Source organism: Apodemus sylvaticus, chromosome 3 (assembly GCF_947179515.1).
Source record: "Apodemus sylvaticus chromosome 3, mApoSyl1.1, whole genome shotgun sequence".
NCBI lineage: Eukaryota > Metazoa > Chordata > Mammalia > Rodentia > Muridae > Apodemus > Apodemus sylvaticus.
In genome coordinates this window covers 147,509,785-147,522,759 of record NC_067474.1, presented here as the reverse complement: position 1 = coordinate 147,522,759, position 12,975 = coordinate 147,509,785, and the positions used below count along the sequence as shown (strand labels likewise).

The 12,975-nt window shown below is 45.2% G+C and overlaps 1 protein-coding gene across 4 annotated transcripts in view; it reads left to right on the top strand.

Annotated features, from left to right (window-relative positions):
* Window positions 1-1,068: 1,068 nt before the first annotated feature.
* Window positions 1,069-12,975, top strand: part of Dhdds (dehydrodolichyl diphosphate synthase subunit) — a 29,726-nt gene continuing 17,819 nt past the window's right edge. The window contains exons 1-6 of one of the 4 annotated variants that reach the window (XM_052177665.1): window positions 1,069-1,151; window positions 1,566-1,681; window positions 4,728-4,844; window positions 6,971-7,113; window positions 8,543-8,659; window positions 9,556-9,657. In XM_052177665.1, coding sequence (XP_052033625.1) covers window positions 1,619-1,681; window positions 4,728-4,844; window positions 6,971-7,113; window positions 8,543-8,659; window positions 9,556-9,657 — 542 coding nt within the window. In that variant the 5' untranslated portion in view covers window positions 1,069-1,151; window positions 1,566-1,618. The other 3 variants (XM_052177668.1, XM_052177667.1, XM_052177666.1) reach the window with 3 other exon arrangements.

Below are 12,975 nucleotides of genomic sequence, written 5' to 3'. Positions count from 1 at the left end.
CTTCACTTTTTTTATGCTGGCCTGGAAACTGAACCCAGGGCTTCTGGCATGTTAGGTAAGCAAGACCACATGGGCTGTATTCCCCAGAGCTATGGACTGATTTTAGAAATCCTAAAAGAGTGAAGCTCTTTCTGGCTTGTCCTTTTAATTCCATTAATGTGGGTCTTTGGAATCTGCAAATTATAAAGTCATGATGCTTTAAATCATTCCCCAAAAGTGACCAGAGCAAGAAACCTTTCCAATGAATTAGCAGCATTAAAAGGCGACAAGGAAAAACACGTTATAATTTTTTGATGAGACAGTATCCCTTAGATCGGGGTGACTCTAAATTTACTACCTAACAGAAAAGACATTAATCATCATGGCCTCAAGCCTTCTGAGTGTTGAGTTCGATGACGACGCACCACCAGTTTCCACCAAAAACGATTTTAAGACAATTTAATTTTTTTAAAAGATTTATTTATTTTATGTAGGTGAGTACACTGTAGCTGTCTTTTAAAACACACCAGATACCATTACAGATGGTTGTGAGCCACCATGTGGTTGCTGGGAATTGCATTCAGGGCCTCTGGAAGAGCAGCCAGTGCTCTTAATGGCTGAGCCATCTCTCTAGCCCCAAGACAAAATTTTTAAAGAAACGCAGTTCACTTTCCCATGGTTTACGTCCATATCCCCAGCGATTGGGAGACTGAGATAGGAGGATTGTCAAAATACGATGTTACCGTGTCTCCCAAAATATAAGCATTGCGATCATCCATAGAGAAACTCATTTTTGAGGTGGAGCAACCCTATCCTCTCTCCGTAACAAATTGCAACAACTCCTGAGACCACGCAGCGTGCGTGGGCCGAGAGCTTCTTAGACTCGACTCTCTCACCTAACATGCAGGGTTTGCAGCAGGAGACCCTAACCATAGCAGTATCAGCTCGCTAGACCTCGGCCTTCCAAGCCGCTGTTTCCACGCCCCGCGAGAGCGGCCACCAATAGTCAACTGGCAAGAACTCGCACCGCTCCGCCCCTGAGTCCGCAGCGGCGGCCCCTCCCACCACGGACGGAGGAGGCGTGTCCAAGCGCGCAGAGGTGACGTGTTCTTCCAGCGCCAAGTCGCGAGTCATCCCCGGAGTGGTGGAAAAACGCCTTCTCCGGGTCCTAGGTGAACACAGAGACCCAGAGGAGGGGGAAGCTGGATGTGGAGTTAGCCGCGGGAGGCACTAAAGTCCAGCCGGGAAAGTGGCCATCGAGGTCACAAGTGCGACGGCCAAGGACGGTAGCGATTGGTTAGCCCAAAGTGAGAAATGGATTGCGGGACAATAGAGAAGGAAGTTGCGGGGATTGACCAAGATGTAGGTACCATGATGAGGCAGGATATTTGGAAGAAATCAGTGCACGTAAGAAGGATAAGAAAATGGGAGCCACCTTGTTCCAAAGGTCTCCCGTTGGCGTATAGAGGCCTGAGTGGATTAGAACAGTCTCTGGATTCAGACGCGAGTGGCCGCAGTCCAGGAGAGTCTCGTCAGTCAGTTTTATTGCAAGCACGGATGACTTCTCTCTCTTTTCATTTATTCAGGGTTATCTGGCTGTCTTTTTTGTTCTTGTGTGATTTCTGACATAGCAAGAACTATGTCATGGATCAAAGAAGGAGAGCTGTCACTTTGGGAACGGTTCTGTGCCAACATCATAAAGGTGAGCGAAAAAGAAAAAGGAAAAGTTGACCTTGTAGTTGAGTAGTCGCGTTAAAGTTTCAGCAATACCTATGAAGTGGAATATAGCACAGGAATGAGAGAATCTTGAAAGTATAATGTAGTTTTCAGGGTTTCATTTCTAGTATTTATTGTACTGAGTGACTTTTTTTTTAAAGGCTAATCAGGGTCTCTTAATATCATTAAATCACACAGACTGTTAGATTTTTCCTTCTGGAAAACCGAATTGTGGCGTTGGGAGTGTCAAAAGAGCTCATTGGTAGGATGCTTTCTTAGTATTTGCAAGATTCTAAGTTTGAAAAAGGAAGAGAGAATGTGACTCTGAATGGGAGGGAGCAGAAATTTGTCTCACTAGAGCAGGAGTTCTCAACCTGTGGGTCCCGACCCCTTTGGAGGTTGAGCAGTCCACGGGGATATCAGATACTGACATTACAATTTATGATAGTGCCAAAATGACAGTTATGTAGTAGCAGTGTAAATACTTTCGTGGTTGAGGTCAGCACAACATGAGGACCTATACTGCAGGGTCCCAGCATTAGGACAGTTGAGAACTACTGCCCCAGAGCTTCCATCCACTTCTTCTTGTAGTATCTTCTGAGCTAATGTTTCTTTGATGGTTAAGACTTTAACCATCTACACTAGAGGCAGACAACCATGAGGGAAAGCCCTTTTATTTACCAACCATGTGGCTTAACAAACTTGTCTTTTTGAGGATTAAAAGAAATATAGACACAAAGAATTTAGCACAATATCTAGTGGTCCTCGGTTATTTATCTTGGTATGGTGATATATAGTGTACGTTTAAAGGACAGAGAACCAACTTTCAGGATCAGGCTTTGGGGCAAGTACGTTTACCAGCTGAGCCATTGAAGGCCCCATCAAGAATCACAGTGATGTCATATTCTGTGCCTGAGAGAGGTTTTCATGCAAGCCAGTCAGCCTGGCTTTATTTTTAGATACAGACGGTCAAGCAGTGTTTAACAATGAATTTGAGTCAGTAAGCCTTGTATTTCCACATTCTTGCCTACAAATGTCAAATAATCACAAGTAGGCCAGAAAATGGAAACTCTTTCCTTAGGAAACTATGTGTGACAGCCTCGTGTTGGCAAAAAGAAGTATAGCAGGCAAAAACAAAAGACTGTGGAGGGGCGAGTGTGAACGAAGGCTCAGATGACTCAGTGGGTAAAGGTTCTGGCAACCAAGTGTGCTAACCTAGATTCGGGCCCTACAACTACATGGCAGAGGAGAGAACTGTTGAAGCCGGGTTCTGGTTCGTCCTCCCAGCCTCGTGCTCCAGAAACAAGACTCAGATTCAAAATATATTTACAAATACCCTATATATACCCCATATATTTACAAATACCCCATATAGCTAGGCTCATCTCTGACTAGATGTAACTTAAAATACCCCAGTTATTTAGCCTCCATTCTGCCACATATCCATACTGCCCGTATCCTGTTCATGATGTCTTTCCAGTGAATCTTCCCCCTCCTTTCATAGAATTCTTTCTCCTCCTGATGTCCCCCCTCCTATTTCCTGCCTAAAGAGAGGTCTGGTCTCAAAAAAAAAAAAAAAAAAAAAAAAGGGAAGGAAAGAAAGGAAGGAAAAGAGAAGAGGAAAGGAAAGGAGAGATAGAAATCCCTGAGTCTAAGTTTCTTATTTTGTTTCTTCCCTGTCTAAGACTATATTTATTTGTAAATCATCCCCTAACCATACCATCATACCATCCCAACTTAAGGGATTGGGAAGACAGTTCTTTTTTTTTTCTTTTTCAAGATTTGTTTATTTATTATATTGTACATTTGTACAGTATTGTAAGTACATTGTCACTGTCTTCATCAGATCTCATTATGGATGGTTGTGAGCTACCATGTGGTTGCTGGGATTTGAACTCACGACCCTCGGAAGAGCTGTGAATACTCTTACCCGCTGAGCCATCTCTCCAGCCTTACAGTTTTCTTTTTTTGTCATCAATGTAATAAGTGAAATATAATATTGATTTAAATTTGCATTTCTTTGAACATTAGAGAGATGGAATCTTTCATACAATCCTCGGTTGTTTTGTTTTCTTCTTATTCAAATTGGTCCTCCATAGTCTTTGTTTCTCTTCATAATAGGGATGATCTTAGTTACAGTTTTATTGCTTTTCTCTCTGGAACCCAGTCTAGCTGCTGTGTGAAGGAAAACACCACACAAACTTAGTTCAGAATCAATGGTAACTCAATCGCTGGGTGCTACAACTAACATCCTAATTATGAGCTATACTAAGTTAAATCCTCCAGATCCGGATCCAAATGGACCAGCCACCTGAAACGAAGTCTCCACTATCTACATCTTCTCCTCCATCTCCCATCCTCCAGCATCTTCCTGACAGTTTTCTTATAGAGAACTGACTCTTACGAATTGTCTTCTGACCTCCACAGTCACACACATACACACTCACACTAAATAAATAAATGTAATTAAAAAATTAAAGATGAAAATAATGAGACAAAGAGTTAAATCAATTGAACAGATTTAAAATAAAGAATTACAAATGAGTCAATAAGTACCTGAAAAAAATGATTAGTATCAGTAGCTACAAGCTAAGTAAACCTCAAAACTCAGATCAGGTTAGAAAGAGCTGGAGCAGTGGTTCAGGTGCTAAGAGGACTTGACGTTCATGCAGAGGACTCGGGTTCAATGTCTAGCACTCACCGGGAAGCTCACTGTAACTCCAGTACTGGCTCATGTGCGGTACACAAACATGTATGTATGTATTATGTATGTTACATGGAGGCAAATACATGCCACAGCACACATGTGTAAGTGGAGCACGGTGTAGGAGAGTTGTTTTCCTTCTCCAGCACATATCCAGGTCCTGGGCAATCAACTCAGGCTGTGGGGCTTGGCAAGAAGCAGGGCAGCACTGGCTCATCCCGAGGCCCTGGGACTTTCTCTGATTATTGAAAGCTCCTGGGAGGGACGGCTTGTGCGCCTGTTATCCCACACAGAATGAAACTGGCTTGTTATATGTCCTCTGTGATAGGTTGGCCCAGTACCCAAACATGTCGCATTCATAATGGATGGCAACCGTCGCTATGCCAAGAAGTGCCAGGTGGAGCGGCAGGAGGGCCACGCTCAGGGCTTCAATAAGCTTGCTGAGGTGGGTGCGGGTGACAGCCTGGGGTGAGTGATTTGAAGACCTGGATGACAGCTAAAAAATGACACTTGGAGTTTCCTGTGGTTTGGGTGCTTTTTATTTTCGTTTTGTTTTGTTCATTGCTTGCTACCTAAGGGTCTCATCGTGGCATTAACACAACTGTCATCATCCCAGAATATTAGGATTAGCAAGCTTCTGTGTTCTGCTACCACCATTAGTCATTTTATTTTAATTGTATCTCACATCTAGGCTGCTACTAAATGTCTTACCATTTAGGAAGTTGCTGGGTCAGCAGGTCAGGGTGCTAGCGGCTGTCTGAGTTCAATAGCTGGACCACGTGTAGTAGAAGGAAGGATCCAGTGCCTCCAACTTTGTCTGTAATTTTCATACACATTTTGTGCTGTGAATGAACACATCCACACACATGCATGGGTGTCAATCAACTTTTGTAATTATGCGTATCATTTTATGACTTTATGCTTGTCAAGGATATTTTTATTTGATTTTTTTCCTTTACCTATATTCTAGTGACGGCTGCATATTTATTTATTTGTTTGTTTGTTTGTTTGGGGTTTTTCTCAGTATATTCCTGGCTGACCTGGAATGTGCTCTGTAGACCAGGCTGGCCTTGAACTCACAGAGATATGCCTGTCTCTGCCTCCCAAGTGCTGGGATTAAAGGCACGTAGGACCACTGCCAGGTCTGTTTGCTTATTTTGTATAGATGCTTTCACTCTGTAACCCTGACTGGCCTGGAACTCTGTAGATCAGACTGCCTCAAACTTATAGAGACCTGCCTTCCTCTGCCTCTTAGTGTTAGTATAAGTTATGAGATACCATGAGTGGTTACATTTATTTTTGAGACAGTATCTTACTTATATAGCCAGGCTGGCCTCAAATTCCATGTAACCAAAAGGAACCCTGACTCTGATCTTCTTACTCTACTTGGGAGTGCTAGGATAACAGGCATGGTGCCACTGTACATGGCTTTAGCCCAGGCATTTACTCACGCTGAGCAAATACTTTACCAACTAGGCGACTTTCCCAACAGTGGTTTATTTATTTATTTTGCATTATTAGGGAATTTAGCTGGGCCAAGTGGCCACATGCCTTTAAAGCCATGTAGATCTCCTGAGTTAAGGTCAGCCTGGTCTACAGAGGGAGTTCCAGGACAGCCAGGGCTACACAGAGAAACCCTGTCTCGGAAAAACCACACCAAAACAAAACAACAACAACAAAGACAGCATCTTGCTATGTATCCAAGCTGGACTTGGCCTCAGGGTTCTCCTGCCTCAGTCTTTCAAGTGCTAGGTGTGTTGTGTCAGTGCCGCCAGGCGTGGGTGAGCTTTCAGAGGTGGCTGCTGTGCTCAGAGAGGTTGGTTAATCATTGCCTGCAGCTCATTTCAAGTCCAGGATGGAGTCACTGGGTAAAAACCTAGGACTTTATGTTCTTGCTGAAAATTTCTTTGGGATAAAATAAGAATGACAGTTTCGAGTTTTTCTTCCTGTTTTTTTTTTTTAATATTTATTTGTTTATTATATGTAAGTACACTGTAGCTGTCTTCAGCCGCCATTAGAAGGTGTCAGATCTCTTTACGGATGGTTGTGAGCCACCGTGTGGATGCTGGGATTTGAACTCATGACCTTTTGAAGAGCAGTCAGTGCTCTTACCAGCTGAGCCATCTCTCCAGCCCCCTGTTTTGTTTTTTTAAGGTATTATTTCTTATAGCCCATGGTGGCCTCCAGTTCAGCATACATAGCCCAGGCTAACCTTAAACTCAGGGTCTTCCTGCCATCCACCTCCCAGAAGCACAGGTTGTAAGTGTTCCTTAACATCATAGCACACCTGGATTGCTTTGGTTTCATGATTTTTGTGGTTTGTTTGTTTGTTTTTGTTTTGTTTTTTTTTTAGAAAGACTCTTATTGTGTAGTCTCACCTAGCCTTGCTCCTGGTGCCTCGGGTTTTCAGATTCCTGAGTGGTGATGACTTTCTCCCTCAGGTGGCTCATTATTCAAACATAAGCGCTGAAGTCACCCTAGGGAGGAGAAAAATCCTCGGTTAGAGCTGAAGAGTCCGTCACCTCTCCCTGTTCCTCCTGTGGTCTAGCTCTGTCTTTGCCTCCCCCTCAGACTCTGCGCTGGTGTTTGAACCTGGGCATCCTAGAAGTGACTGTCTATGCATTCAGCATCGAGAACTTCAAACGTTCCAAGAGTGAGGTTGACGGACTCCTGGATCTAGCCCGCCAGAAGTTCACCTGCTTGATGGAAGAACAGTAAGACACTGTCCACGTGGAGAATGGCCTGTTCCTCCATCCCTGTCTAACCTTCCCTGACCCCAGCCCTGAGCTCCTATATCTGAAATGTTATCAAGAAGGCTGACATCCATGGTTATCCACTGGTCTCCACATTCACATGCAGGAAAAACACAAAACTGCTAGTCTACTTGCATTTCATGGTTGGGACATTAAATCTGAGACATTAAAGAGAAGAAAAGGCCTTGTAGGTGGCCACAGTAAGTTGGTGACAGAGCCAGGTTAGGAACCCCAGTCCTCACTCCTCCAGGCCTTTATAGTTCCTCTGTGACCCTCAAGCACCTTGGTTGTGTTGTCGTAGAATGAGCACTCCTGTGCACCTCTTCCAGGTGAGCAGCCTGTCAGGATGTTATAGCAGGCTGGCTTCTCCAAGGGTCCGGGTAGGGCAGACTGAGAGACAGTACCACCAAGCTCAGAGAAGTCAGGACTGCATCAGGAGCAGCAAAAGTGAGTGTCCGTGGATTGAAATCTAGGTACTACTCAAATTTGGCTTTGATTAGACTATACATTGAACTTTTATAGTCTTATAGATCCCGCAAAATAGGTAAATGGGTCTTGTTTCACAGGCTCGGACAATATGTGGTTGAAGGTTATATAGGCAGATGAGCCACGGATGTGGCCTTTAATCCTGGGCCATGTCCTTCAGAGCCTGCCAGAGATTTCTACCACACAGTAGTAAGCTCCTGTCTCTCAATATAAAATGCCAGCTTCCTTGTGGCATTCCCAGAGAGAGGCTGGGTAGACACAGTGAGTACTCACCTGGGGGGGGGGGCTACTGTGTGGATGCACTGTGAGTGAGGGTGTGGTCGGGCTCTAGAGCTGGACTGCCCAGCTCAGGCCTGGCTGCTCACTCATCCATCCAGATTTCTCAACATTCTAAACTTTTTGGACTTGAGTCTCCTGGTCTGTGGAGGGGAACTTACGGTCTGTACCTCAGCGGAATTCAGTGATTGGACTAAAGTATTTCAACTATCTAACTCTATAAATATATACTCTCTGCTGTCTTTATTCTCTTATTGCACAAGAATATTACAGATGCCATCAATAATACAGTTCCTACTCTGGAGCAATTTACTGACTTGGGACAGAAATCACAGATGTGTAAACTACAACTCTCCCAAGGACACCTGAGGTATTATTGTGTGGCCCAGAGTTTGTGTTCTCAAGGCAGACAGATCTGGTTCACATGAAATGACCTTGGGCAAGTCTTATCTGAACCTCATTGCAGTGCTGGGTACCTCTCAGAGTGTTGACACGGTTCTAGAAGTGCATACACACAACAGTGCCTGGCATAGGCGACAAGTTTGTGGTTGGTTCTTACTCCCAAGCCTGCATTCTCCTGCTCCGTGGGTGCCCCTGTCACAGTGCCGCCTCCTTTCTCCCTTCTCAGGGAGAAGCTGCAGAGGCATGGGGTGTGCATCCGTGTCTTGGGTGATCTGCATCTGCTGCCCTTGGACCTCCAGAAGAAGATTGCACAGGCTGTCCAGGCTACTAAGAACTACAGCAAGTAAGTTATCTAAGACCTACAGCAAGTAAGTTATCTAAGAACTACAGCAAGTAAGTTATCGGCTTGTTTCTTAGGAGAGGCACCCAGAGCTTCCAAGGTCTGTACTCCATGCAAGTCTCTCAAGAGAGTAGTTTGTGATGCTTAGGGACTCTGACCTGTAGAAGAGACCAGGTGCTTTTCCTTTCCTTCACATGCAAGCCCAGCCCCTTGCCCTCCCCACCCCAGTTTGTTCGGGAACTGTAAATGTGCACACATGCACACAAACACCCACACACACTGCATAGACTTGAACTTGACAAGTGTCAGAATAGATAGTCCAGTCTTAGGCTGGTGTGGTAGTGCATACCCTGAATTCCATCACCAGGCATATCTCAGTGAATTTTAGGCTGACCCTTTAAGCTACATGTGGGATCCTACCTCAAAAAATTAAAAATAATATTAACTAAAAGAAATCCAGCAGTCCTAACCCTGTCTATATGCCTTTCAAGAGTCTTTTTCTGTCCTACTCTGTGGCCCATGGACAGATTTAGAGGACAAAGTTCAATAAGGCACGCTCCACTGTGTGTGCCTTTGGAACAGCAGTGTCACATTGATTTTACCTTGTCTCTGGTCTCCTCCCTTCTACCCTATCCTTGGGCTAATATCACAGAGGATTTCCTTCCTCTGTGGACTGGTTGGCAGTAGTGGCAGTGGGGGAGGGGATGTGGTTAGGAAGGCAGTAAAGATCATTTAGGCTTGATCTTATTAGATGAAGAAATCATGAAACCACCCACAGTCCTACCCTTCAAAAGTAAATAAAGTGTCTGTGTCCTTCCGGGAGGGGCTGCTCCGGACTCAGGCTCTGGCCATCAGACCCTGTCTCTCTTTGGTGAATTGTTCTGCTCTGCCGTCCTCAGGTGTTTCCTCAATGTCTGCTTTGCATACACATCACGTCACGAGATCACCAATGCTGTGAGAGAGATGGCCTGGGGCGTGGAACAAGGTCTGCTGGAACCCAGGTACCTGGGGTGTGGCTCCTGGTGACTGGTACGGAAGACAGTGAACTAGTGTTCCAGCCCTGCTGAGCCATGCACTGGGTCAGAGCTCAAACTAGGGTATGTGTGGGAAATGCTTAGGGGACTCCCCCCAAACAGATGGGGTCACCTGAGTGCACCACACTGAGAAACCGCAGATAGCCTTCAGGCCATCCTGTCCAGTGAGAAGGGACGTGCTCGCTCCTTGCACATTTTTTTCCAGTAATTAATGTTTGTTATGGAAGAGAATCTTTTAGGTATCTCAAATTACAGTTTCATAACACAGGATTAAGGTGTTGTGAGGGATGGGTAGAGGGAGGGAAGAAAGTAAGGGAAGTTTTTAATCGTTGCCAACATAGTGCAATCCTAATAATTGGGCTTAGAGGAATGGAGGAATTTTTGAAGCCATCTGTCTATTTGTCCTTCTAATGTTGTTACTAATGTAATCTTTGGAACTGTTAGTAAATTACTAATCTTAGTAGTAAAGTCATGGTAGCAGACATAACTGGACAGTGCAGTACGTTAATGCTTTACTCTTCCTAACCTCCTGGGAGGGAGCCTCAGCTTCTTCTCAGTTTATAAATGTGAAACTGAGATAGCGTGTCCACCGTCAGTCTGCTAGTAAAGCAATCCAGAGGCCTTGTCTTCATTTTTATCATCTGAGATCTTGGGATGCAGGAAATTGAGCTGGGCATGGTGGCACAAACCTGTGATCCCACCCACTTAGGATACTGTAAGTTTGGGAACAGCCTAAGCAACATCCTGGAACTCCATGTCTCCGAACACCAGGATGTGCAGTTGGTATAGCGAGGATGTAGTTCAGCTGTGGAGCGCTTGCCCCGTGAGTGTCCTTAGTAAGACCTTGGCTTTGTCTCCAATGTCATAAAAGAAAGGCAAACAAACCAACAGAAGACCCCCACCCCCACCCCACAACTAACACCCAGAAAGAAAGTACTGTTTTAATGTTTTGTTATTTAAAACTGTGTGTGTGTGTGTGTGTGTGTGTGTGTGTGTGTGTGTGTGTGTGTGTGTGTGTTGGGGTCATGGAGTCTGCACATGAACTTGGGATGTCCTCTCCATTGATTTCAATGGTGGACGTTGGTGCCCTCTGCTGTTCTACAGAACCCTAGATAAGATCCCATTTAAGAAGAGGGAAGTTTGCCTCAAGGCTTGTCAGACAACAGAGGTGTTGGATCAGTAGTCCAGGGGGCTCAGGACTAGAGGCTCCAGGGGAAGATCCTCTCTGGGGTGTGGACCGAGGCAGACATGAGGGACCTGGAGAGAGTTCTGTGAATAGATGGCCAAGGATGAGCTCTGAGAAACTGTCTTTGTGACCATTGGACAGACAGATCGGCCCTTACAAGAAAAACAATCTGTTTTACAGAACACAAAAGAGGGAATTGGTTGGTACTGGTTGAGGAGGTGGGCAGGTGTTGGCACAGTAGCGCTAATGCTCTAGAGGGGTGGATTAAGTTATAGATGGTAAATTGGCAGTTAGGAAAATTACGGTGCTGGCTAAGCGGATGGGGTTATGAAGTGGTCAAGTGGCGGAAACAGAAGGGGAATGTATGGGGGAGGTGTGTGTGTGGGTCTAGCCTGTGCAAGGCCCCGGGTTCACTTTCTAGTACTGCCTAGCCTCAGGGAAAGACAGAAAACTTGCGAACATATATCTATGTAGGCGTAAGTTAATGGTAATTAGCTTGGGAGTAATTTCATTGTTGTTTGTTATGTTATGCTCTATAATTAATGTTTTAGTAGTCTTGTTTATATGAAATAATAATTGAGCTAATGATGGAAAATATTTGTGCTAGAAAGAATCCTCTAGTTTACAAGCAGAATTAGCACAGGTTAGCTCCTGGGAGTCTAATACAGCATGCATCTGATCGAAGTCCTAATACAGCATGCTTTAACCTTGCCCGATGCTTTGTATCTGACCTTATGTCTGCTGCCCTTCCACGAACTGTTTCTGACCATCTTCCTGACTGTCATTTATAATCTGCCCTAGTGGGCGTGGCAGGTGGAATCACCAGAGCCAGCAGCACCCTGCAGCTTCATTCTCCGCATGCAGATCTCACTGGGGCTTCAGCTGTACTCTGTCACATTTGTATCAGGGTTATTAGAATTTGCCTCAACCAAGTAACTAACTAGACTCTGTTTGCTGGACACCACTATCTGACTCCTTTCCTCTTTCTTTATGATAAGGGCTCCCCCCCCCACCCCAGAAATAAAATTAACATGGTGTTTGGGAGACTGGAATTAGAGAAGAAATAAGGTTGACCCTCAAGGCTGGTTAAAACACTGTCAGTGACTTGCTTTGAATAGGCTGTGTGGCCGCCTATAGTCCTGCTTCTGTGTGATAAATAATAATTGTGACCATTTACTAATGAAGCACAGGGCCATGCAGATTTACTGTGTTGTTCAGGTTTGATACATGTGTACTTGAGATGGTCACTAACCTTAAATTCTTAATCCTCCTTCAGCTAAAGAGGGTTGCAAGCCGCTGGTGCAGTTCCCGGCTCCCTCACCCTATATTGGACAAGTTGGTTTTATCCTCATTTACTTATTTGTTTAGTTTATGTGTGTTGTGTAGGAGCAGGTTTATGTGTGCCACAGTGCACAACTGAAGGTTAGAGGGAAGGCTTCGGGTGTGGTGTCACCCTTCTGCCTCATCTGAGACAGTCTCTGTGCTGCTGTGTGAGCCAAGCTCGCTGGCCCTCCGGCTTCTGGGGGGGGGGTCTCCTGGTCTGCCTCGCCCCATACAGGAGGCATCCGGTTTTCACTGGCTTGTGGAGATCCAGCCTCCAGTCACCAGCAAGTATGGTCTCATGCTGAGCCCTTCATCTTTGTAGCCCTTCATTTTAAAGAAGAGACTACAGAAACAGGAAATAGGAATCTGCAGAGCTGGCCCACCTGCCTTGTGTCCTTTCAGTTTGGTATCCTGACCACCACATAGGAAGGCTGAAGTGGACAAAGGAATCTAACATAAAAGCAGCCTACGGGCTGGAGAGACACCCGGCAGCGAGAGCACTGGCTGCTCTTGCAGAAGACCCTGGTTTAATTTTTAGCACCCACATAATGTCTCACAGCCATCCGCAACTAGGTCCTTGGGATCCAGTCCCTTCTTGTGACTTCCTCGGGTACCTGGTGTGGCATGGTACACGTTCATACATGTAGGCAAAACACCCTTACACATAAAGTAAATATAACCTGAAAGAAAAAGTGAGCAAGTGCTCAGATGTGGTATTGCATGCCTGAAGTCTTCGTGCTCAAGAGGACGGGTCCAGAGGACTGAGCTACAGGGCA